This window comes from Chenopodium quinoa, unplaced genomic scaffold (assembly GCF_001683475.1).
Source record: "Chenopodium quinoa cultivar QQ74 unplaced genomic scaffold, ASM168347v1, whole genome shotgun sequence".
Classification (NCBI taxonomy): domain Eukaryota; kingdom Viridiplantae; phylum Streptophyta; class Magnoliopsida; order Caryophyllales; family Amaranthaceae; genus Chenopodium; species Chenopodium quinoa.
The window spans coordinates 483,995-510,877 of record NW_018744420.1 but is presented as its reverse complement, the minus strand read 5'-3'; the positions used below and the strand labels follow the sequence as shown (position 1 = coordinate 510,877).

The window sequence follows — 26,883 nt, the reverse complement described above, 5'->3', positions numbered from 1 at the left end:
ATAAATAATTAAGTATGAGTATTTGGTAAATTAGCTGTTGACTATCTATTAGCTGTAAAATTCTAAAAATATAGAAGAAAAATTCCAACTGCTACCTAGCTTTTCACAAAAGCTAATAATATTAACTTTTCACAAAAACTACTCCAACCACTACACTCCACTCCCACCACTACGTCGTCAAACACTCATATTTTTACTAATAATGGATTGAATAAGTCAAATCACTAAAAGCTACTCAAAATCTAGTGTCGAACACGCCTTTAGAATTAGGGTTTATCCAATCAAGCTCAAATTTGACGAAATAATTAACGTACACAATTATTGTGTAGTTAAAACTGTAGTTAACGCCATAATTGTCACTTGTCAAATATGATTGAAATAATTAAGTAGGGATGTCAGTGGGGCGGGTCAAATAGGAGACCCGTCCCATCCCCGCCCCAACGGGGCGGGGATGGGTCTTGGTTTGGCAGGTGATGGGGCGGGGATGGGGATAAAAACCATACTCGCCATGGGTGATGGGGCGGGGGTGGATTTTAAGTTGTACCCGCCCCGCCCCACCTGCCCCACTTCGTACCCGCCCCATCCCCACCTACTCCACTTCATACCCGCCCCATCCCCACATCCACATATTTTAAAATCAAAATTATATACTTTTATACTATTTTATAAAAAAAAAAGTTATGTAAAATAAAATAGTAAATATAATACTTTGTAATACACTTATATTATAAACAAAAAAATGTGTAATATTAACAATAATTTTTTTCTTTTTGCAATCTTTATTAATTATGAAGGATTGTGTATTTGGGAGGCGGGGATTAGGCGGGTCTTAGGTGGGGATTAGGTGGGGGTGGATATCCAAGTGGGGGTTGGGGTAGGGATGGTTTTGGAATTTTACCCGCCGGGGCGGGGATGGGGATGGGGATGGGGACAAAAATTTTAGGTGGGGATGGGGATGGGGATGGGAAGGCCAACATCCGCCCCGCCCCATTGACATCCCTATAATAAGCGTTTAATCTTGAAACAGTAGTTAATCGAGTTTTAAACTTTAGCAGATATCGAAACTTATATGAGCACTTAGGAAGGTTGGTTTTGCTGTTTTAGGGAATCTCATCCTCGGATTCTATTATTCTATCGTAGATGTTTTTTAAGCAAATATCTATACTGTATATTAAAAGGCGTTTGTTTCGGGGTTTTTGATGTGTCCTGCGGGAGAGTTACAATCCCTAGTATGTGCAACCGACGCCTGTTCCTGCAAAACCACGAAGACTCCGGTTGATGGGAGCTCCGCCTCCGACGATCAAGTCAGTAACGTACAGGAGGTAATAAGTGCGGAAATAGTAATTACTACTCGCTGATACATGAGGATTCTGCAATTAATATTGCTCGGGATTGGTGTTTGTATTTTTGGATGCCCAATAAATGAGGTCTGACCCACTATTTATAGTGGGGAGACCAGTACCCCATCTAGGGTTCAAAGGACACGTGTCAACAGGGGATTGACGCCCTGTTGACCTATGGCTGGCTGCCACATGTCGCAAGGCCACTTGGCCATGTGTCTAGGGTGATTTTTACCCTAAACATTTGCCCTTCTCAGGTGCTGACGTGGCGGTGCCTCGTGGCACCTGAGACGGTTCTCTCTCCTCTTTTTTTTTTATTTTTTTTATTTTTTTTATTTTTTTTTTAATTTCAAATTTGCCCTCAGAAATATTGAAGTTGAAGAAGCAGAAGGCGAAAAGGCGCGATGGTTCGCCTTTTGAGGATTGCCTATAAATAGCAAACCTCCTCCCCCATGCTCACATTTACAACCTTAAGCAATTCCAAAGATTTTGAGAGCAGCCGGTTTTGAGAGCAAATTCCTCCCGGTTTTTCGCTTCCTTCAAAGAATTTCCTGCCGTCTGTGGGTGTTGTGAACAGCTTCGCGAATTTGCAGCTGCTACTTAGAGAACACGTTCCGCTACGAGGACGCCTGTGTCTTTGCAAGCCACTTGAAGATTTTCCAGCTTGGTCAAGCGGTTTTCTCTCCTTCTCAATTTACTTAGGTACCGCCTCTGCTCTTTTTCAGCTCTTCCATGTATTTACGTTTGTGCTTCTTTCTTGCTTTTTTCTTTATTAGTTCCATACGTAGATGGACCCATTATACCCACACCCGGAACATAGCTTTGAGACCAACCGGTCCCTCAGTACGGCTGAGTCTAGGACTGGGGGTGCCGCCTCTGGGCATTGGAATCTTTCTTGTTCATCTCCCAATCCGACCGTCTCCGTGTCTGTGCAGGACACAATGGCCAGAACCAGGAAGATGGCTGTGGATCCCAATTATAGAGGCGGAGGCTCAGAATACTACTACATTTTTGATTTAATGCAACGGTACAAAAATAGCTAATACAATGGCTAATTTCATACCGTTGTATTAGACTAGGCTAATTCGTTGTATTACACTAAAACAGGGTTAATACAACGGTTTATACTAACCGTTGTATTAGATATACTAATCCGTTGTATTAGATGAGCTAATACAACGGATTATTCTTCTAACACAACGGATAGTGTTCCCAATTTTATTTTATTTTTCTATTTTTCAGTTGGAGCTAATCCAACGGATCAGTTGAGCTAAGGGATCAGCCCCAAAAAATAAAAAAAGAAAAAAAATTAAGACCTAATACAACGAATGAGTAAGAAAAAAAAGAAAAAAAAACCGGGAAATGAAATGCCGAAATATTAGAGCCAAAAATGAAATTGAAACCCCATTTCCCAAACTTTTCTGCTCAGTCTTCCTTCCTTCTCCTCCCTCAGCTCGCCGCTGCTCCTTCCTTTGTTCTCCTCCCTCGCCGCCGCTGCGTCGTCTCCTACCTCGCCGTTTCGTTCTGCTGTGTTCGAATCTCTATCTAAGGTAGGTATACCTTGAATTTTCGTCTACCAATTATGGATTTGTTGATTTTGTTTTGTATTTAAATTGAGGGAAGTAACAATATATTGACAAATCCTCGATTTACTAGGGGTTTATGTGTTTTGTTTTTGCTACATATATTGACAAATCCTAATTACTAGTGGTTTTTCGATTTATGAACCCTATCTAAGGTGCTGCCAATAAATTAAATTGCATAATCTATCTAGTATCTACACACTAGTAATATTGTAAAACTTATCTAATTTCAAGACAATGCAGGGCAATATCAAAACACATAAATAAATCTTACTGCAATCTAAAGACATAGCACACAAGACGTACTACTACTGAAGTAAAAATTTCCCTTTGTGAATCATGGACTGATATAGGATCTGCATAAACCTTCTGTTAGCCGTTTCAGATTCTGAGGTGGTGGTGCTGCTAGTGCTTGGGGGATCCTTTGGGGCTAATTCTATGAACATTGCTCTATTTAATATATACTTTCAAATGTTGAAGCAGCGGCCAAATTTGCATATTTCTGGGAGACTGGTGTGGAGTCATTTGATGAGATGGAGAGTCTTGTTCGAAACCATCCCCGATTAGTTTTAGCACCGTGAGTTTTTGCTTCTAATTTCATCTTTAATTTCACTTTTATGTTGTGCCATTATTGTTTTGGGAGGTTATTGTGTTTAAGATTTGGTTGGATTTAATTTATTTTCACTGTTATTAGGAATGAGAATTTCACTTAGTTGTTACTTTCAAATGTTTTCAGTCCATTACTATGGTTAAACATGGAAAATATTTATGCTATTTAACTTGTTTTGTTATAATTTTTACCAGAAGTCAAGTTTTAACAAACAATTGAATGTTTTGGCATTATCATTAGTTTCATTCAATGTAATTGAATCTGCTAAAGGCTTCATTATTAGGCATGTGACTCTGCAAGTAGTTTAAGCTAGCTTTGATTTCTTTAGTAGCAGACCATGTGCCTTGTGCTCAATTCTATGTTTCAGCAAGTAATAATTAGGCGTTTACTATTGCTTCCCTTATTTTGATATTCCTAGCATGTTTATTTACACGAAGTCAATATAAATCCATGGGCAGATTCATGATCCCTAGTCAAGCAGCATTACCTTTTCACATGCAACTTCAAGGAGAATCTCTTGTCTAGTGTCTAATACAATAGGTTACATTTTCCAATTTTTGTTCTACTAATACAATGTAGAGCTTTCTGTCATTAGATGCTTAAAGAAATGTGTTTCGTGCAATAGGTTCTTTAATTTTAAGAAGAAAATATGATCAGATTTTATTTCTAGTGAGAATGTGATATCCTATACTTAACCATGCAGAACCTCTGCTTGCATCTTAAGGACTTATGTACTCACTGTGCAGCAAGATTATTGACATATTCCGTGTTCAATCAGCTAATTTTACTTATATTTTCTGCATTTTGATCCTTTTTTTTATTTATCGTTTGACTTTTGCATTTCATTGTTGCTTGTTTATTGATCGAATTGGATTGTTGTTTATTTCTATCAATCGTTTTTTTTTTATTTAATGCTGTATTTTTTTGGACATGTATTTTGGCCTTCTACTTATGAAATCTGACACATCAATTTCTTGGTTACAAACTTCTTAGCCCCTGCACATATTCTTGGAAACCAACCACTGTCTACGTTCCGGTTCATAACCTTCTTAGCCTCTTCACACGTATCCTCGAATCGAATCTCATACATTCCCACCACCAGTGATACCAATGACTTCTGCCTAAGCAAAAGATATGTCATGTAATCTGAAACTTGCTTACAGAAATTAGGATAGTTTGTACCTCGAACACTGTCATCAGCAGTCTAGTAGCATATATCAGTGGCAAGATGCCAAATCAGTACACTCTCATCATATTCAACATCCAAAATCCAAGGATTTAAGTACTTTGATATAAGAAAAGAGCGTTCTGTTCTCCTGGCTCAATGTCAGCGTACCTCGAGTTTCGGACACGATAAAAAGATGAAGCGTTGATGATGAGCAGTGAGGTGCCTGAAAAAGGGCAAAATTATGATGATGAGCAGCTGAATGAGACCGCTAATGCTCTTCAGGAAGATTGTGAGGGCAATGAAACAGCGGACCGAGCAGTTGTAGCACAGTTTGGAATGGAAGGTATATTCTGATCATGATATTCTTGTTATATACATACATACATACATACATATTAGATGTGTGTGTCAGTGCATGTGTGAGGTGAAGAAATATGAAAATCTATGGTTGTTAGCCAGCCTTAGATCTTTGATACAGCATAAGTGGAAGTAATATCATCTATTTGGATAAGCAAATAGTGATTATATGTGTGATGGGTCTGATTATGTTATCTTTCTCATCAGCAGCTTGCTTTTCTTTTTGTATGTACTTAATCTCTTTCTGAACCACCAGGTAATTGTGAATTGTTCAATTTCTAAGATCCTTACTGTGGATGATTTGAATTTTCTGTTTTGAAATATATTTTTTTTGCTCGTCTTAAATTTTTGGAAACTCAAGTTTTGGGGCTAGGATGAGTCACTATCAATAAAGCAACTAAACATCTTAGTCCTCATTTCCAGGAGTATCTTTCTGAATTTAGGGATTCCTTATTGTTGTTTAATTAAGTTAAACACTATTATTATTCATGAAGTATCTTACTAAAGAGTGGTTAGGACATATATAGTCTGGTGGGATGTTGATTGAGACTAATTGATGAAAATAGGCATTTATGATACCATGTGAGACCCTCAATGTATGAGGTGAAACCTTAGAATTCCACTCAGCTCTGGACTCCAGTGATACGTATAAAGGTATTCTGATTACTTATAGCATCATATGGTATTTGAAATGGAAGACAGTACAGTACAGTTATTCTGATTATGAATTGCCATCATGGTTAAACCCCCTGGTCTTGTTATTTTAAATTTGTGCCTATAGGCTATAACTGTTCTAGTTGGAAGGCGCTTTACTGAAAATTTACCGTCTTTGGTAATTGTTACTCTAGTTCTTACATGGATTTCCATACCTTCATGTCTTGTTGTAGTGTTGCTTGTTGCAGTGTTGGAAGTGGAGCAACTGGGAAGGTTTATAAAGCAGAGATTCCAAAATGGTCAAGTGTTAGCGGTTAAAAAGCTCAATGCCAGCACCTTAGGGAAAGCAGCAGTAGCAGCAAGGAGTTTCGTGAATGAGGTCACTGCCCTGATAGAGATTCGGCATAGGAACATTGTGAGGTTTTATGGGTTTTGTCTGCACGAGAGCATAACATCTTGGTGTACAAGTTTATCGAAAGAGGAAGCTTGGCTGATGTTTTAGGCAGTGTCGATGGAGCAAAGGAGCTAGACTGGGACAAGCGGGTCAGAATCTGCCTGCTGCTGCTGTGTGCTGCGTTGTGTGTTGTTGTGTCGTGTTGTTGTGTTGTTGTGCATTGTGTGTTGTTGTGTGTTCGTGTTGTTGTGCGTTATTTAATTTCCCCAATTGGTGTTGTTATTGTTGTTGTTACGTTGTTGGTGTTGTGGCTTATGCATTACTTGTTTAGCTTTTGTTTGGCTTACATGCATTATATTATTTGTTACTTATCCCTAATGTTGAATTATATACATTACTTGTCCTAATATATTATTATTATTATTTTTACATGGGGTGCTTGATGACGATGAGCTACTCCGGGATGAATGACGTACGGACTAATGTTGATTTTATGTATCTATTGCAAGTACTAATTTTATTTCAAACGATTGTTAATTAATTAGTGAACTTTCATTTATTATTAGTTAGTATCGGCACCTCGTTTGTTTTGTAATGCAACGAATATATTATATGCACTTCGTTTATTTTTAATTATAAATATACTAATATAATTTATATTTATTATATATTATACCTTTAAGATTTAAACTAATTAATTATATATAATATATTGGTATAATATATAATTATATATTCCAAAAAAAAAATTAAAAAAATTACCTAATACAACGGTTTTCAAAAAAAAAAGAAAAAAAAAGGTCTAATACAACGGAAAAAAAAAAGAGGCTAATACAACGGATTAAAAAAAAAAACAAAAAAGGATCTAATCCAACGGATTGGGCGAGCAATCCGTTGGATTAGGTCCAATTATTCCCAAAAAACAAAAAAAGGGAACCTAATACAATGGATTGCTCAATCCGTTGGATTAGGTCACTTTTGCCGTTGTATTAGACCCAATCCAACCCCAACAAATGTGACGGTTGCTAGCCGTTGTATTAGGTCTAATGCAACGGTTTTTGACACCTAATACAACGGAAAAAGCCAATGTATTAGCTCTTAAATGTAGTAGTGGAAGAGTTGCCGCCTGAGGAGAGGGTCCCAGATGAGATGACAAGGGGATCTCCAAGAGGCACCCCAAGTACCCCTAGTGATGGAATTCTAGGGTCTTATAGTGGAGGCGGTGAGGAAGCCGCCTCTACTTCTAAAGCTGAGGATAAGAAAACCTCAGCAAGAAACGAAAATAACCCCGCTTCCAGTTCCGGCTCTGATGGGAGCGACAACAGCAGCAGCATCTACTATCTCACGCCGACTGTGGATAGCGAGGAGGAGGAGAGGCCTACATGGAATAATAAAGGCGACCCTCTCATGATCACCGTCTCTGCAAAAGACAGGGCTAACATGCAGAGAAGTTTGGCCAATTTCATACTCAAGCGGCCCCTTGGAGAAGGGTACAAGTTAGTCGTCCCGCCTGAGATGGGGACCATTGCCTGGGAAGACAACCAGCGCAATGCAGACGGTTTCTTTGGCTACTATGAGGCGGCTTTCTTAGCGGGGCTCCGCTTCCCCCTTTATAACACAATAAAGGCCATACTTAGGGGTTATGGTCTAGGCGTCTGGCAGCTTACCCCCAACTCTTGGGTAAATATACTTGGGTATATTTCCGCCTGCGAAATGCAGAACCTGAACCCCGGCTGGGAGGCTTTCGCCCATATGCATTATCTGAGCCGGAGCCCAGGCGGTTGGAGGGGCTGGTACACTTTGACAACATATCCCAAGTACTTAATGACGCTTGACAAGCCGTCAAAGTGGTCGGATTGGAAGAACCGCTTCTACCTAGTCAAAGCTCCAACCAATGAGGAAAATCGGGAGCTCCGGACGTACAACCAGAAGCCTGAGCTGCTTGGGTAAAAATGTAAAATGCGCCAGATACTAGATGGGGATTACGAAGCAATCATAGAATCCGGATCCTTTGAGCTCACCACTTCCACTATCTCAACCGGTAAACTTATCAGTGTACCCAAGAATTGGGTACCCCAACATGAGTTTCTGAGGGACGAGGTGTTCTTGTCCTCCTGCGGGTTAAGCACCATGTTTAATAAATGTAGGTTGGGGGCTTCAGCCGGCCAAATTGCCGGATGTATAATTTTTGCTTTGCTTAGATATTTGTTTTTGTACTTTCTCTAACCAAGCGTCCCTTTGTTATTTTGTAGCTGAAGCCCTAGGCATGTTGCAAACGTACAAGACGCCTGCTAAGAAGGCCTCTGATATCCGAAAGGAGAATGCAGAGAAGAAGAAGGCTGCCCAGGCGGCCAAGAAAGTAAGTCCGCCTGACCTCTTTGCATATTACTCTATTGCTTGTTTGCTTCACTTTTTCTTCTATTCCCAGTTATTTCAAGTCTAACCATCCGACCCCTTTTTGCCTTGTTTCAGGATGCGAGCAAGGTTCCTCGCTCTCTTTCCAAACAACTCCGGCAAAAGCCGGTTGGGGAGGAGCCCGCTCCTAAGGTCCAGAAGACCTCTCATGCTGACCGGCTGACTGACGGCGGCAAAACGGTGAAGAACACCGGAATAGGGTTCGACCATTCACACGGGAGGACGGACGTCCCTCCGGCACCCCAAAAAACAGGCGGTACATCCGCCGAAAAGGGCCCACGCGGCACTCAGGAGACCCAACATACGGATGACCCCTTCAATCTCACTCTACTTGGCCTGCCCATGCGGGTCAAGTCTTACTCCCTACTCCAGCCGGAGGACTCGTCATCCAGCCAGCAATCTATTGGAGGGGCGTTTGCTCCTTTCTCACCGTATGTTTCTAGTGCAAATAAATCTCCTCGCTGGCCAGACGTGACACAATACGCCCCGGCCATGCTGAAAGTCGTCCCTAAGGACGAGAAGGAGGCCATCCCTGGGATCAACGCCTTCAATGCTGACCGTGTGATGGTCAGCCTGGCTGAGGTAATCTTATACATCCGTCTCTTCTTTAAACCATAATCTCATACTTGTCCGATTTCTTCTAACATCGGTTGTGTCTTCGCAGTCATTGTTGCGCGTGGAGGGGCTGAAGAGAGCCTATGCACGCAAACAAGAGGAGGTAAGGAGAGCCAAACGGGACGCCACAGACGCCCATAATGTAGCTCAGTATTCAATGATTGTGCATGACTTAGAAACTAAATCTATAATCATGCAACAGGCGGACCAGATCAAGACCCTTCAGAAGGACCTCAATGAGTCCAAGGTCAAGGCTGACAACCTTCAGGTGGCGTTGGAGAACGCTGAGACGGAGTTGAAGAACCACGAGGATTCTCTCCAGACCTTGGAGAAAACACAGAGGGAGAACTCCTCCCTGAAGAAGGAGAATGACCGCCTGAAGAAGGAGGCTTCCACTTCTAAGAAGAACTTCGAGGCAACCCTTAAGGCGGAATAGAGCCGGCTCATTGAGGAGAATGAGCAAGACTGCGAGAACCGCATGAAGATGGCGTTCTCCCTTATTCATCCGGATGCGGACTATATCGCCTGGGAGCTCGCCTATCGATACGCAGATCTTGCCATTCTGGCACAGGAGGAGGGTCAGCCAGAACCAGAGCCCTATGAGCAATGGGTCAAGAAGGAAATTGAGAAGATGCAGGCTGAGGCGGCCGAAGAAGAGGAGGAGGATCAGGCGGAAGTTGCGGAAACAGTCAACCTCCCCGGCTCTGAAGCTGTTGCCAACCAGGCCCAGCCACAGCAGACTCAGGCGCCCAGTGCTCAAACACCAACAACCCAACTGACTCTTGAAATTGAATGAATGTAATTTCCGGCCTGCGTGCCGTGTATCTTTGTATTTTTTTTCACCGGATGGGGGTCAGGTTAACAATTTCAACATTTTGAATTTTTATTAAATATATTTCGCCGACTGTGTCGGCTTTGCCTTGATTCGATTCTCAGTTTATTTCTGCTTAGCACTTTTTAATTTTCGCAAATTTTTGTCAAGTATAATGACGCCTGACTTTCCATATATACCGGGTGGGGTTACTGAGTTTGCCCCTGGATGGCTGGTTGTTAGCTTCAAAAGGTTAACAGGCAGACGTCCACATGTGCACCCGGTTAGATAAACAAGCGGTGCTTGATTGTTTGAAGGAAACCGATCGCATTACTAACCGGCTAGGGTGTGCTCGTAAAGCGCCCCGTTTTGCCATGTTTGTATGCAGCCGGCTATTTGGCCGGCTGTAGATCAGTCGTTTGTTAAATGCTAAGGTTTGGACCTCGCTAGGTTCAGTGGCATAACCGTTTGAAGTGCCTTTGTGTAAAAGCTGGTTATGGCATGACCAAGATTTCGTGTGCCGTCTGTACTGTTTGGTAGTACGAGCGACTGTATTTTCCTGTTGGGGGTACCGGCTGTATTACTTTGAAGTAAAGCCCGGGGTGCCGCTTTGCGGAAATGACCGGTTGTACTGTTTTGCAGCAAAAACCGGTTGTTTCTTGGTTACAATGGATCATTCAAACAGCTGCGAGTTATTTTTAACCTTAGCCGGTTAGAGCCCTTTGATTTATGACCGCTAGAACAATGTACCACCCGGAAGGGAGATGTTCTCTTCGACGAATTCACCCCAAATGGGCGTCGCCGGATGTCTGCTTTTTTGGAGCATACGGTTTAAATTTTAGCTGGCCGGTTGGCCTTTAATTTTATAGCTACCGCCTGTGTATTGCATAGGACATGGAGAATGCCGCCTGTTTATTGTACAGGACATGGCAAATGCCGCCTGTGTATTGCACAAGACATGGCATATGTATGCAAAAAGGAAAACTTGGAAATTAAGCATTCTCATTAATATACTCTATTTACAAAAATTTACAATTTCTCAGAAGTAGTACTTTTTCAAGTTGTCTACATTCCAAGTTCTGGCTAGCTGCCTACCGTCTAGGGTCTCCAGGCGGTAGGTGATGCCTTTGACTTCTTTAAAAATCCGGTAGGGGCCCTCCCAATTAGGAGTTAGCTTCCCTTGCTCATTCGCCCTACCGGTTGCCTCCATTTTCCGTAGCACAAAGTCCCCCACTTTGAGGGGTCGTTTGTGTACTCTTTTGTTGTAGGCCCTCGTCATTTTCAGACGGTATATCTCATGACGCAAGGCGGCGTTGCCCCTGCGCTCTGGGAGTGAGTCCAATGCAAGACGCATGGCCTCCCAATTAGCCTCTTCATCATAGAGCATGACTCGGAGTGTTGGCTCATAAAGTTCAATAGGCAGGATGGCTTCAGTGCCGTATGTCATGAGAAACAGGGTTTCACCGGTTGCCCCCTTTTCAGTTGTTCTGATGGCCCAAAGGACGTGAGGCAATTCCTCTGCCCATAGACCGCCAGCTCTCTCAATTTTCTTTTTTATGTCGTCTGAGATGAGCTTGTTGAAGGCTTCAACTTGGCCGATTGCCTGAGGCCGGCCAACGGATGCAAAAAAAAGTGAGATCCCTTGATCCCCCAACCAACTCTTGAGGGCAGGCGTTTCAAACTGAGGACCATTGTCAAAGACCATGGACATGGGAACCCCAAACCGGGTAACTATATTTCTCCAGATGAAGGAAATTACATCCTTAGTCTTTATGCCTTTGACCGCCTCTGCTTCAACCCATTTGGTGAAGTAATCCACAGCAACCAAGATGTAACGGCGACCGCCTGAAGCAGGCGTGTATGGTCCCAGAATATCCACGCCCCATTTTGCAAAGGGAACTGGGCTGTGAATGGGTGTTAGGTCTGTGGCCGGTCGGTGTATTAGCCGGCCAAACCGTTGACATTTGTCACATCTCTTCACCAAATTCATGGCATCTGCCTCAAGAGTGGGCCAAAAGTAGCCATGTCGCCTGGCTCTCTTAGCCAGGGATCTGCCGCCTATATATGTTGCGCAAAAACCCGCATGCAGATCCTCTAGGACTTCTCTCCCCTTTTCTAGGGTAACACATTTTAAAAACGGCTGCAGGTACCCCATTCGGAGGAGTTCCCCCTGATGCATTACAAAGCTCAGAGCTCGTTTCTTAAGAGCAGCTGCTTCCGAGGGGACATCTGGCAGAGTGCCGTGTGTCAAATAAGCCCGGATACGATCCATCCAGGTAGAGCTTCGGTCCAGGATTCCAATGGGGTCATGCTCAGTGCTTCTTTATTCCATGACCTCCCAGAAAACCGACCTAGGCGTATCATAGGAGGCGGATGATGCTAATTTGGAAAGTGCATCCGCCTGATTGTTTTCAGACCGTGGCACTTGACGTAGATTGAATTCGTCAAGTGTCGCAGCCTCCTCTCTCACTGTAGGGTTTCGTAGTGACCCGACACTACGCGGAAGGAAACCCACCAAGGCCCGCCCCTTAATAAAAGCAATTAAACAAGCATAATAAACTTAATCAAACAAGATTAAGGACAAGGATTATACCTTTGACGCGTGCTTCGCTCCTAAAGAGCTCTTACTTCAAAATCCCGAAAAGACGAGATCTCCGACGGATCATACCCTCGACCCGACCCGAGCGTCCTAAGCCTCGAAGGTTAGTCGAGGCCCGGACAAAATAACTATGAGTTTTACGAATCAAAGGTTTACTCTTTTCTTAGAGTTGCCTTTTTAATTCCACTCAAGGTTGTAACAAATCCCAATACCAAGCTTGGTATTTATAGGAAAATGTTCCCTTGATATTTTCATCCTCCACCAATGTGGGAGAATGAATTTTGCTAATTAATTTATTTCTAAAATAAATTATTAAACAAAACTAATCACAATGCAACAAGTGTCAAATAGAGAGAGAGGGTTAGGTGAGGACCATGAATGGGTGGGGGGACCATTGCCTTGTTCCTCAAGGCCTTGCCCATGCTTGGTCCCCACCCCTCACCAAAACCGTCACCCTATGCACAGCTGGGCTGGCAGCCTGCCTTGGCTGCCAAGGCTGCCAGCTGGCGCCTAGCACTAAGGCTGGGCAGCCTGCCAGCTTGATGTGCTAGCAAGCTGTGCAGGCACGCACTGGCCTAGCACGCATCTGCCCTAGCACGCTGCGAGCTGCTGGGCGCTGGTGCAGCTTGCCTAGTGCCGCTGCCTAGCACTCCCTCGCACACACACTCTCGCGCCAGCCCTCTCTTGCATAGCCCCTTCTTGCATAGCTACCCAGCCAGCGCACCATGCACGCAAGGCCTAGCATGCGTGCTGCTAGCGAGCCACGCATGCTGGGCTTGGTGCTCGTTGCTAGCACGATGTGCTTGGTGCTGCCATGCGAAGGCACGCACGCGAGCACACGCACATGCATTGCTAGCCATCCTCGCACTAGCACATGCCAGTGCCCTGCACTTGCTATGGCTGTGCTTGATGCGAGGCACGCACACACACACGCACATACGCCAGTGCCTAGAACTGCGATGGCTGTGCCTGGAGTGTGCGTGTGGTCCTGCCATGCGCTGATCAGCGATGGTGCCCAAGCATCATGCTAGGTCTGCGACAGCGCCTAGGCATGATGCCAGGGCCTGCGATAGACTGCCTAGGCTTGCGACAGTTGCCAGCCATCCCAGGCCACGCATGGTGCGCCTAACGATGCGCATGGGCCTGCGATGAGTGTGGTGACTTGCGATGGCTATCATGCGCACCTAGGCACCCACGCTAGCATGCGATGGGTTGCTAGGGTGTGCCTAGGCTGCCATGGTGCCTAGCACACCATGGTGCGCCTAGCACACACATGGTGCACCTAGGCATGCTGCGAGCTAGCCTAGCCTAGCTACGGCTACGCTCATACTTGTTGCTTGTGATTTTGCGACGCTCGATATCGACGCCCTAGGCTCGATTTTCGACGTCCGTATTCGTAAAACTCTGTCGACTCATTAAATCCTTTCGGATTAATTTGACGTCTCGGATCGGAGATTCGATTGGGTTCGACCCGAAGGGTTCAGTTAAGATTAAGCTGTAATATCAATTGTACCTTGATATTACTGATCGGAAGCGGCCTCCACCTAGGCATTTCGATCACTTGACCTTACTGAAGAATTACCTCTGTAATACTTCTGAACCCTCTATCGGAATAATACACTTGTTGGAAGGACACCATTCCTTTCAATCTCCCACTTGTCCTTCCGGACAAGTGTGCATATTGTGTATAGCTCATTTCCTTTGTCACTTAATGTTTCTTCGTGAACTGTAAGGTAAGATTCTTTGTCATCCTTATTACGTTCAGAAGTGTTTCTCGATCTCCGAGTTCGACTGTCAAATAAGCAGATGATTTCTAAAATCCATCTGAGCATGGCCATGCATTTTACAGTCTCACTCTTCGAGCGGTCTTTTAAACAACAAAACATTTTCCCTATTGTTAGTAGGGGGACAATCCCAGTCTTGTATTGTAAGTTCTTCTTACTAAGAGGACATAGACTCCCGAGTGTTCCCGTTATGATCCCCAGTTACGGCAGACGTTAGGAAACATCAAAGAGCCTAGTACTCAAACAAGAAAACTTCACAGTACTCATGGTCTGAGGAAATAAGTTTCGATAGCCATAATGAGAAATGTACTTATGACAAAATTTAATTTTCTTAAAGTACTCTCATAGGTCTTATCCAGTACAGTTCCAAACTGTACCTGTGCAAATGATTCATGACTGTCACGTCCTCGCAGCACAAGAAGCGGTGCTGTAAATCATACTACACACTAATCTGTTGCGATCATCAATCGTCCATCTGTTAGATGACCTCGATTAGGGATTCTTTTCGATTTAATATTCAATGTTCACTTAACAGGTGTTTCTTTATCCAAGACATGGTCTTGATACCCTGTTTTGAATATTTCCATAAATCGAATGGACTCATTATTTAATTCTAAACCACAATTAAATAGTAATGGAGTGAATGATAATTTTTGCACAAAAATTAATTACTCCATTAATGAATGGTTTTAGTACAGTGTCTTACATTAAATCAACCCTGTTTAATTAAAACACTTGTACAGGGAATATCAAAGCCAGTCTCCAACATGCTTGATTCCCATTGCCTCAACGTGTTTGTTGTGTTTCACTTGAGGCAGAGGTTTAGTCAAAGGATCGGCCACATTATCATCCGTGCCGATCTTACAAATTCTGATTTCACCTTCGGATTTCCATTACCTTATCATGTGAAATCGCCGTTGCACGTGTTTGACCTTCTGGTGTTCTCTCGGCTCTCTGGCCTGAGCGATAGCTCCATTATTATCACAATAAAGGTCTATCGGTCCCTTGATTGAGGGTACAACACCAAGTTCACTGATGAACTTGCGAATCCAAACAGCTTCCTTGGCTGCTTCCGAAGCGGCCAAGTACTCGGCTTCAGTTGTAGAGTCTGCAGTGGTGCTCTGCTTGGCACTCTTCCAGCTGAACGCTCCTCCGTTTAGACAAAATATATATATCCTGACTGTGACTTGAAGTCGTCTCTGTCAGTCTGGAAGCTAGCGTCGGTGTAACCTTCAACAACCAGTTCTTTGTGGCCTCCATACACCAGGAATTTATCCTTGTTCCTTTTCAGGTACTTAAGGATGTTTTTGGCCGCAGTCCAATGCGCCTCTCCTGGGTTCGATTGATATCGACTTGTTGCACTCAGGGCATACGATACATCTGGCCTTGTACATATCATGGCATACATGATCGATCCGATTAGCGAAGCATATGGGATCTGATTCATTCTTTCTCGCTCAACAGGTGTCTGTGGACACTGTTTCTTGCTGAGAGTTATGCCATGGGACATGGGTAAATGCCCTCTTTTGGCATTTTCCATGTTGAATCGAGCCAGTACCTTATCAATGTAAGTACTCTGGCTTAATCCAATCATCCTCTTAGATCTATCCCTGTAGATCTTGATGCCCAATATGTACTGTGCCTCTCCTAAGTCCTTCATTGAAAAGCACTTTCCTAACCAGCCCTTTACGGACTCCAATAATTTTGTGCTGTTTCCAATGAGCAGCATGTCATCTACATACAGGACTAGGAATGCAATATCACTCCCACTGACCTTCTTGTATACACAAGACTCATCTGGATTCTTGATAAAACCAAACTTGCTGATGGCTTCATCAAATCGCAGATTCCAACTCCTGCTAGCTTGCTTTAGTCCATAAATGGACTTCTTTAGCTTGCAAACCTTTCCAGCGTTGCTTGGATCGACAAAACCCTCTGGCTGTGTCATGTACACAGTTTCTTCCAAAATCCCATTAAGGAAGGCGGTTTTGACATCCATTTGCCATATTTCGTAATCGTAATATGCAGCAATCGCTAGGATGATCCGGACGGACTTTAGCATTGCAAATGGTGAAAAGGTTTCATCATAGTCAATCCCGTGGACTTGTCTATAACCTTTTGCCACCAGTCTAGATTTGTATACCGATACATTTCCATCTTTGTCTGTCTTCAATTTGAAGATCCATTTGCAACCAATGGGTGTATAACCCTCGGGCAAATTCACCAAGTCCCAGACTTGATTTTCAGACATGGAGTCCATCTCGGATTTAATGGCCTCTTGCCATTTTGCAGAGTCGGGGCTCGTCATAGCTTGCTTATATGTCGCCGGCTCATCACCATCCATAACTAGGATGTCCTGATCATCAGTTAAGACAATACCGAGGTATCTGTCTGGTTGAGATCTTTGCCGTTGCAACCTACGTAGGGTAATCGGTTGAGCGTTTACATTGTTTGTTTGACTCTGACCAATCTTCTTAGATGCTTCCAAAGTATCTAGATTGTCAGTTTTGTCAGGTTGACATTGTTGCTCGTCCTCTCGAACTTCGTCGAGTTCGATTTTCCTCCCACTTGTCATTTTGGAAAGGTGATCCTTCTCCAAAAAGACACCATCACGAGCAACAAACACTTTGTTCTCGGATTTATTGTAGAAGTAATACCCTTTGGTTTCTTTTGGATATCCCACAAAGAAAACCTTATCCGATTTGGGGTGAAGTTTGTCCGAAATTAATCGCTTGACATATGCTTCGCATCCCCAAATCTTAAGAAAAGACAACCTGGGAGGTTTCTTAGTCCATAATTCATATGGAGTCTTTTCAATAGCTTTTGACGGAGCTCTATTCAGTGTTAGTGCTGCTGTTTGTAGCGCATGTCCCCAGAACGAGATAGGGAGTTCACTAAGACCCATCATTGACCGAACCATGTCTAACAAGGTCCGATTCCTCCGTTCGGACACTCCGTTCCATTGAGGAGTTCCAGGAGGTGTCAACTCTGAAAGAATGCCACATTCTTTCAAGTGATCGTCGAATTCATGGCTCAAATATTCGCCACCTCGATCCGATCGAAGTGCTTTAATTTTCTTGCCAAGTTGATTTTCAACCTCTTTCTGAAATTCTTTGAACTTTTCAAAAGATTCAGATTTGTTCGACATTAAGTAGATATAGCCATATCTACTATAATCGTCGGTAAAGGTGATGAAATATCGGTAACCTTGCCTTGCGGGTGTGCTCATAGGTCCACATACATCCGTGTGTATTAGACCTAATAAGTTACTTGCCCTTTCTCCCAACTTGGAGAATGGCTGTTTGATCATCTTGCCTAATAAGCATCCATCGCAATTTTCAAACGACTCTAAGTCGAAAGAGTCAAGAACACCTTCTTGAAGAAGTTTCTTGATGCGTTTGATGTTAATGTGGCCAAGACGACAATGCCACAAGTAGGTTTGATTCGACTCGATGGTCTTAGCTTAGTGGTATCAACTTTTGTCATATGTAAAACATGCAATTTAATTGAACATATATTTGTAAGACAAACTTGAAACAACTATTGTTAAAAGTCTTACACTTGAGATTCCTAGGTGACCAACACCATGGATCATAATATGTTCAAAGCATGATAAAACTAGAAATAGTTTAATTACATGTCATAGACAAAATAGTGCATGCAAGCACGACCGAAAAACCATCTTCGTCGTCTTTTGTTCATGCACCAACACTTGATAAGCTTCTCACTTGGTCCCTGAAAAGGCAACATTAAGTGAGTCATACTTGGTATCCAATACCTTATGATAAGCTTAATCCACAAGTGTTAAGGAAGATACCTGAGGTGGTCGGAGTGATCCCCTCTTCCTTGACGAGCATGCATTCCCTCTTGTAATGGCCTTGCATGCCACAATGGAAGCATCTCATCTTTGCCTTGACCTTCTTGAACTCCTTCTTCTTAGCTCTCAAGGGCATTTTGGTCATTCCATAGGCAGTGGCTTGGCTAAGTAGTTGCACCACCTCCTTGAGGGAGTGTGTCTCCTTTCCCGCAGCGATATGCACTCTAAGTGCATCATAGCCCGAGTGGAGTGAAGCAAGCAAGATATGCCCCGCCATCTCATCTTCCAATGGAATTCCGAGAAGCTGCATGTGCTTGAAGAGCCTAGTCATACCAAGCACATAAGGTCGGAGGGGCATCCCGGGTCTCAATTTTTCATTGTAGACCTTGGTCCAAAGCCGTCGCCTTTCTTTAGCAAGACACCCAACATTTGGTGGCTTAATCCTCATGTTTGAAAGTGACCTAGTCAAGTCAAACACGAGTCCATCAAAGTTGCCATTGTCACTCTTGGTGACTCTTACATTGACAACGTCCTCAAGTGCTTTGAGGAACATGTCCGGAAGGTAGGAGGAAAGAGTTTCCTTCCAATCTTCCGGGATGGAATTTGCCATGAGTCGTGAGACCCTTTTGCAATTGGAAGACCATTCTTCATGAGCCTCGTCGGTCATGATCCCTTTGGCAAAGAAGCTTGGAATGGGAGTATCAAGAGTATACTCCAAGGAACAACTCCGGAGAGTTCTCCTGAGTTCCTCTTCCCATTCCTTAAAGTTGACCAAGTTTAAGGGAAAGGCCAACTTTTCGGGGAGTTCCGGGCACATTTGGTTGTTGTTTGTGTTACTTGTAGACATGATTCTACAATTGAAAGAATTTGAAATGAAAAACCATTCATGCATCAATAAGTTGAAATTTAAAGCGTTCATGCATTTATTCACACTTATTGAACATTTTATCCACGCATTTTAAGATTGTCCCTTATGGGCGAGAATAAAATGATTCCGAGATCCCAAAGATCAAGAAATAGTTAAGCATGCTTTGGCTTGTCTTAACCGTTAAATATCTTAAGGTAAGCAATCCCATTGCTAATAGCTCCAAGCTACTCTCGGTTTGATAAAATGTCGCATCTAATGCATACTTGACATTTTATCTCTTTTGCCACGACATCTAAGGACTCCTTACTGGTATCGTTGAGCTTAACCAAGACAACTTGTATACCTAGCATACCTTACGTTCCTAGGGAAGTAGTGATGCCTCGCTTTGGCGTAATCCATCACGTACGCGCATTAGTTCAGTAAGTGTTGTCCTTGGAATGGCAAATTTTAGCTCAATATTATTAAGGGACCTAGGGTTTCTATGTTGGTTGATTTAAGTGAACTTAACTAATCATCGCAACATTATAGAAATCCTAGACATGCATCTAGCAAACATATATATAATAACCATATATAAGGCATAAAATTAGATGCATTTGGCAACTAGCATGACCCCTTGAAATCTTCAATTTCCATGGGTCTTCATCTTGGCTCGTCTTCGTCGAAACGCCGTCTTGAGACTTCTTGGCCAAAATGAAATAAAAGAAGCTAGCTAGAACGACTAAGATTAATCTAAATAGTACAAAAATACTTAACGGTTCGCAGACCGTATTTAGATTTACAAAAATACATAACGGAACGCAGTCCGTATTTTCTATCCTAGTCGGGCCCCACTAGTTGCCATTTTTCAAACAACCTGTTTTGAAAGCAATTTTTCATTCACCCGTTCACTATTTGTGAACGGCCCATGCAATTTTACGAAATACATAATTAAACACGCAAAACTAGTAACTAACTTAGGTCGTTAATCCAGTTAACGCGCCTAATTAAAACTAGTCAAAGTGGTTTAATCCATTATTTCTAAATGCAAAATGCTAACGCATTTAATTAAGCTCCCACTAAATTCCGCATCCGTACTTAATTAATCCGATTAATTAAGTCAGCATAAACCATAATTTGTCAAAATTTTGCAAAATCGAAAATCGAGGTTTTTAGCTTCGTTAAGATAATTAATTAAAATTATTAATACGGGAAAAATTCGCAAAATCATAGCTCAATGTTAAGCAAAATCACCCAACAAAGCCCTTGATGGGTGCACACCATGGCTGCTAGGCAGCCCATGGCATGGCGCCATGGTGCGTGGTTGAGGCCTGCTGTGCCTAGCAAGCAGCGCCTCAAGCCCCAGCTGCCAGGCAGCATGCTTCGCATGCTCGCTAGCACGCTGGTGCCTGCGAGCATCTGACCTGCTGGGCAGGCGCATCATGATGCTCGTGGTGCGCTGGCTGTTGCTTGCTGCCCTGCTGCCCAGCAGCTTGCTTCGCAAGCCAGCCCAGCCACCCCACGCACCCCTGCCATGCATCCCAGCCACACACACACAGCGCATAGCAGCATCAAGGCCTCGCCCTTGTGCGCACCACAAGCAGCCACATGTGGGCTGCTAGGCAGCCCGGCTAGCCTTGGTGGCACTTGGGTGTGTTGCCTTGATTTGCGTGCTATGACTCGGGATTTTAATCCCGATTTTTGTGTGACATGAATTAATTCCAAATTGTATTTTAGAATTAATTTTAGGGAAAATAAAATAAAACAACCATTAAGTCTAACTTAAACAAATTTTATTTTAATTGGTGCACAAGCCTAAATTTATCCAAAATTTTAACTTTGAACAAAATTAGGTCAAACATTATGCTTAAAATAAAATGAGCTATGTCCAAAATTAATCTTGCCAATATGCAAATTAATCATGGATTTGACAAAAGGGAATTGGAAAAATAAATTAATCATCCAATGATAAAATTTTCCAAATTGCATACTTGTGTAAAATACCAAGATTACATCTCCCAATATGAAAATTAATCAAATTTTACTCACAAGTAATTGAACTTGATGGATTTTAATCAACCAAAACATGAAAAATCCAAACTTTGTTCAACATGGAATTTAGGGTTAGGGTTCCAATCATTTAAACACTTAAAGATTAGAACTTTAACATTACTTGGGAACTTAAAATACAAAATCACAACAAGTTTTCACACCTCATTGCAATTTATTTGCAAAATTGTGAAAAACAAGTCTATGTGATAAATTGGTATATCAACTTAAGCACTAATAAACACTCCATTATTATGCTCAAGGATATTTTAAAACCAGTAGATTAGTGATGCAAATATGCATTTAATCTAACCTTGTAATGCTTGCATTAATCAAGGCTTAAAAAGAATTAAAACTTTCGTTGAAAAACGAAAAACCCCAGAAAAAATGGGTTTCTGGTTCGAATTTGGCTTCTGGACAACCCTGAAGGATTGAAACAGTTCCAGAATGTCGATTCCACCCAAAAATCACTATTTTTGAGCCAAAATCTGGGTTCGACAGCCTAATCGATAATAAAATCGAGTTTTAAAATTTAATTAAAACGAGCATCTAATCTAATTAGATGAACATGAACCAGAAAAATAAATTCTTTAAAACACCTCAATTAAACAATAATTTCAAGAATTAAAAGGAGCGTGGCTCCGATACCGCTGTAGGGTTTCGTAGTGACCCGACACTACGCGGAAGGAAACCCACCAAGACCCGCCCCTTAATAAAAGCAATTAAACAAGCATAATAAACTTAATCAAACAAGATTAAGGACAAGGATTATACCTTTGACGCGTGCTTTGCTCCTAAAGAGCTCTTACTTCAAAATCCCGAAAAGACGAGATCTCCGACGGATCGTACCCTCGACCCGACCCGAGCGTCCAAAGCCTCGAAGGTTAGTCGAGGCCCGGACAAAATAACTATGAGTTTTACGAATCAAAGGTTTACACCTTTCTTAGAGTTGCCTTTTTAATTCCACTCAAGGTTGTAACAAATCCCAATACCAAGCTTGGTATTTATAGGAAAATGTTCCCTTGATATTTTCATCCTCCACCAATGTGGGAGAATGAATTTTTCTAATTAATTTATTTCTAAAATAAATTATTAAACAAAACTAATCACAATGCAACAAGTGTCAAATAGAGAGAGATGGTTAGGTGAGGACCATGAATGGGTGGGGGGACCATTGCCTTGTTCCTCAAGGCCTTGCCCATGCTTGGTCCCCACCCCTCACCAAAACCGTCACCCTATGCACAGCTGGGCTGGCAGCCTGCCTTGGCTGCCAAGGCTGCCAACTGGCACCTAGCACTAAGGCTGGGCAGCCTGCCAGCTTGATGTGCTAGCAAGCTGTGCTGGCACGCACTGGCCTAGCACGCATCAGCCCTAGCACGCTGCGAGCTGCTGGGCGCTGGTGCAGCTTGCCTAGTGCCGCTGCCTAGCACTCCCTCGCACACACACTCTCGCGCCAGCCCTCTCTCGCATAGCCCCTTCTTGCATAGCTACCCAACCAGCGCACCATGCACGCAAGGCCTAGCATGCGTGCTGCTAGCGAGCCACGCATGCTGGGCTTGGTGCTCGTTGCTAGCACGATGTGCTTGGTGCTGCCATGCGAAGGCACGCACGCAAGCACACGCACATGCATTGCTAGCCATCCTCGCACTAGCACATGCCAGTGCCCAGCACTTGCTATGGCTGTGCTTGATGCGAGGCACGCACACGCACACGCACATACGCCAGTGCCTAGCACTGCGATGGCTGTGCCTGGAGTGTGCGTGTGGTCCTGCCATGCGCTGATCAGCGATGGTGCCCAAGCATCATGCTAGGTCTGCGACAGCGCCTAGGCATGATGCCAGGGCCTGCGATAGACTGCCTAGGCTTGCAACAGTGCCCAGCCATCCCAGGCCACGCATGGTGCGCCTAGCGATGCGCATGGGCCTGCGATGAGTGTGGTGACTTGCGATGGCTATCATGCGCACCTAGGCACCCACGCTAGCATGCGATGGGTTGCTAGGGTGTGCCTATGCTGCGATGGTGCCTAGCACACCATGGTGCGCCTAGCACACACATGGTGCACCTAGGCATGCTGCGAGCTAGCCTAGCCTAGCTACGGCTACGCTCATACTTGTTGCTTGTGATTTTGCGACGCTCGATATCGACGCCCTAGGCTCGATTTCCGACGTCCGTATTCGTAAAACTCTGTCGACACATTAAATCCTTTCGGATTAATTCGACGTCTCGGATCGGAGATTCAATTGGGTTCGACCCGAAGGGTTCAGTTAAGATTAAGCTGTAATATCAATTGTACCTTGATATTACTGATCGGAAGCGGCCTCCACCTAGGCATTCCGATCACTTGACCTTACTGAAGAATTACCTCTGTAAGAATTCTGAACCCTTTATCGGAATAATACACTTGTTGGAAGGACACCATTCCTTTCACTCACCGCCTGCAGATGTTTGATCATAGCCGGATGGGTGGCTTCATAGTCCCCATGGAATTGGCTGACGGTCAATTGAGAATCAGAGCAGGCATCAACTTTTGTTGCCCCTGTCGCCTTGCACATGCGTATACCAGCCAGCAGGGCCTCGTACTCCGCCTCATTGTCTGAGGTTTGGAACTTAAACCGTAGTGCATATTCATATTTATCCCCTTCTGGAGAATGACAAATTACGCCTGCACCACAGCCGTTCATAGTAGAGCTTCCGTCTACAAATAACTTCCAAACCTGATCCGTATTTGCCGGCTGTACCGGCCTAGTCATTTCGACAATGAAGTCGGCAAACGCCTGACCTTTCACTGCCCGCCTAGGTTCGAAAGTTATCTCCAGGCTTTGTATTTCAACAACCCATTTGATCATTCTGTCGGATGACTCTATAGTAGTCATTGGCCGCTTCAGTGGCTGATCAGTATACACAATCACCAGATGTGCCAAAAAGTAGGGCTTCAACCGCTTGACTGCTTTGTAAAGAGCCAGCCCAAATTTTTCAGTCATTGGGTACCGGAGTTCAGCATTTCTGAGGACGTGACTGATGAAATATACCGGGAGCTGATTGTCGTCTCTCTCAGCAAGGAGAACAGCACTAAGGGAGTGATCTGAGACGGCTAGGTACATGTAGAGAACCTCCTGGGGCAGGGGGCTCACTAGCCTTGGCAAAGAGTGCAGATGTTGTTTTAGCCTCTGAAATGTCGCCTCAGCCTCTTCACCCCACTCGAATCTTGACCTCTTCCTGATTGCTTGGAAGAAATAGAGGCATTTGTCGCCTGACCGGCTGAGGAACCTCCCCAATGCCGCCAGGCAACCGGTAAGTTTATGGACTTCTCTGACAGTGCGGGGTGACTGCATGTCAATAACCGCCTGTACTTTTTCTAGATTAGCCTCTATGCCTCTTTGATCAATCAGAAATCCGAGAAACTTCCCAGACTCAACACCAAAGACACACTTCTTGGGGTTAAGCATGACCTTGTGCCGCCTGAGGGTGGTGAAGGTTTCTCGGAGGTCAGCCAGGTGATCCGTCTGTAGCTTGGATTTGACTATCATGTCACCAATATACGCCTCTACATTCCTTCCAATTTGATTGAGAAAAACAGTGTTAATCATTCGTTGGAAAGTAGCAGGCGCATTCTTCAACCCAAACGACATCACCGTATAACAATATAACCCCTGATCAGTGACGAATGCCATCTTCTCTTGATCTTTTTTCTACATGGGTATTTAATGGAAACCTGAGTAGGCGTCCATGAAACTCATCAGAGCATGACCGGCTGTAGAGTCGACTAGGCTGTCGATCTTTGGAAGTGGATAACTATCCTTTGGACATGCCCTATTCAGATCTGTGTAGTCTACACACATCCGCCAGGTGCCATTCGGTTTTTTAACAAGAACAACGTTTGCTACCCAATCCGGGTAGTAGCATTGCCGGATGAACCAAGCATCTAGCAACTTTTTGACCTCGGCGGCTGCCGCCTGAGATCTTTCCTCGCCGTGATTCCTCTTCTTTTGCCTAACCGGCTTCTTTTTGGGATCGACGGCGAGTTTGTGGACAGCAAGATGAGGGCTGACGCCTGGCATCTCGTCCACCTCAAAGGCAAAAATGTCTTTGAACTACCTCAGCAGTTGGAGCAAGTCTGCCCCCAATTTCTCAAAAGCAACCGTCCCAACCTTAACGGTTCTGTCGGGCCGGCTGTCGTCTAGGACAACATCAACGCTCTCACCAGCCGGCTGGGGTCGGAGGTCATCCGACCGTTCACTGGTCAGTGATTGTTATTGTTTTTCTTTTTTGACGGGTGCAAGTTGGTCCGCCTTTCTCTTTTTACCGGCTGCCCTTGGAGCCGACACTGCATGATCGTAGTTACCCAGTTCTATGGGTTCTTTGCCATGACCGGCTGAAGCCATAGTAGGTTTGACGTCTGAGAGGTAGCACTCCCTAGCCGTCTTTTGGTCCCCATTCAGGGCACCGACTGTCCCATCATCCTTCTGAAACTTGATCAGCATGAGAGACGGGGTGATGACCGCCTTGGACTCGTTGAGGGTGGGGCGACCAAAAATCATATTGTAGGCGGTCAGCTCCTCAACAACTAGGAACTTGACGACCATGTGCCGCCCTTGCCCCTTTTCTCCCAGACGGATGGGTAGGTCAATCCTTCCCACCGGATGCACCACCCCTCCCCCAAAACCGACTAAGGGGTAAGGAGCCTCATGCATGTTGCTGGGCTTGTACTTGAGCTTTGTCAAGCACTGATAGCTTATCAGGTCAAACGAGCTCCCGGTATCGATTAGGATCCGGCCAACTCGTTGATTGGCAACCTTGCATTCGATGACGATGGGGTCATCGTGAGGCCGTCTAACCTGGCCTCGGTCCTTTTCAGAAATAAGGACCTCCGGAAAGGTGTCTTTCGACGCCTGGCCCTCATCTACTGAGTTGACCAGCTTCCTGATATTGTCCTTGGTACCCCGGATGGTAGGACCTCCACCCGCAAAACCGCCTTCTATAGTGAAGACTGTTTCTTCGTCTGTCTCAGTGTTAGCAGTCGTTGGTTTGGACGGGTGTCCCTTGTTTGTCCTGGGGGCACCCTTGGACTTGGGTAAGTAGGACTTCAGAGCCCCCTCCTCAGCCAAACGGTCCAACAGCCGCCTGAGGCTATAGCAACCGTTGGTGTCATGGCTAACATCCTCATGGAATTGGCAGTATTTACTCTTGTCCCGGCTACTGACGGGACTTTTCATTGCTGCCAGTAATTCAAGAGTCAACCGGTCTTTGATCTCCATGAGGATGGAGAAGCAATCCTTGGTGAACTCGTACTTTGGGACGTACGGTTCTGATTTTCTTCTGCTCTTCTGGGCGGGCTGACCAGATCGATCTGCCGCCCAGACTTCTTTTCTTTTCTTTTCTTCTTTTTTTGCCGGCTGGGATGGTCGGCTCTCTCTCCGTTCGGAATTTTTGGGGTCCGACGGGTGCCTCACGGCACAAAGCTCCGTCGCCTGTGTATAGGCTTCAGCTTCCATTAATGCCTCTTGGAGAGTGGCAACCCTCTTTCTGACCAAGTCGAACTTGAAGGTCGACTCGTCTTTCAGACCCTTGAAGAAGTCTATGCAGGCAACGTCGTCAGACAGCCCTTGAATCTGAATTCTCATCAGATTGAACCGCCTGACGTAGGACCTAAGTCCTTCCTTCTCTCCCTGTTGTATGGCCCCAAGATCGAGGCTCGTTTTCTTGGCAGGGATGTTCATTGAGAAGTTCGACGTAAACAAGTACGCCAAAGTTCTGAAGTTGTTGATGCATCCGACTGGCAGGTTGCCAAACCATCGTTGGGCTATGCCCTTCAATGTAGCCGGGAAGCAGCGACACCAGGC

General features: G+C 44.3%; 1 protein-coding gene across 3 annotated transcripts; it reads left to right on the top strand.

Moving 5' to 3' along the window:
• The first annotated feature begins 2,395 nt into the window (after nucleotides 1-2,395).
• On the top strand, nucleotides 2,396-6,703 carry LOC110696933 (cysteine-rich receptor-like protein kinase 4). Of its 3 annotated transcripts, XM_021874262.1 has the most exons (4): nucleotides 2,401-2,890; nucleotides 3,300-3,500; nucleotides 4,527-5,044; nucleotides 5,946-6,703. In XM_021874262.1, the coding sequence occupies exons 3-4, from the start codon at nucleotides 4,906-4,908 to the stop codon at nucleotides 6,212-6,214; spliced, it is 408 nt and encodes a 135-aa protein (XP_021729954.1). In that variant the 5' UTR covers nucleotides 2,401-2,890; nucleotides 3,300-3,500; nucleotides 4,527-4,905; the 3' UTR covers nucleotides 6,215-6,703. The 3 variants fall into 3 exon arrangements, with proteins under 3 accessions (XP_021729955.1, XP_021729953.1, XP_021729954.1); XM_021874263.1 differs by having other exon boundaries at nucleotides 2,396-2,890; nucleotides 3,309-5,044; XM_021874261.1 differs by having other exon boundaries at nucleotides 2,396-2,890; nucleotides 3,300-5,044.
• Nucleotides 6,704-26,883: the final 20,180 nt, after the last annotated feature.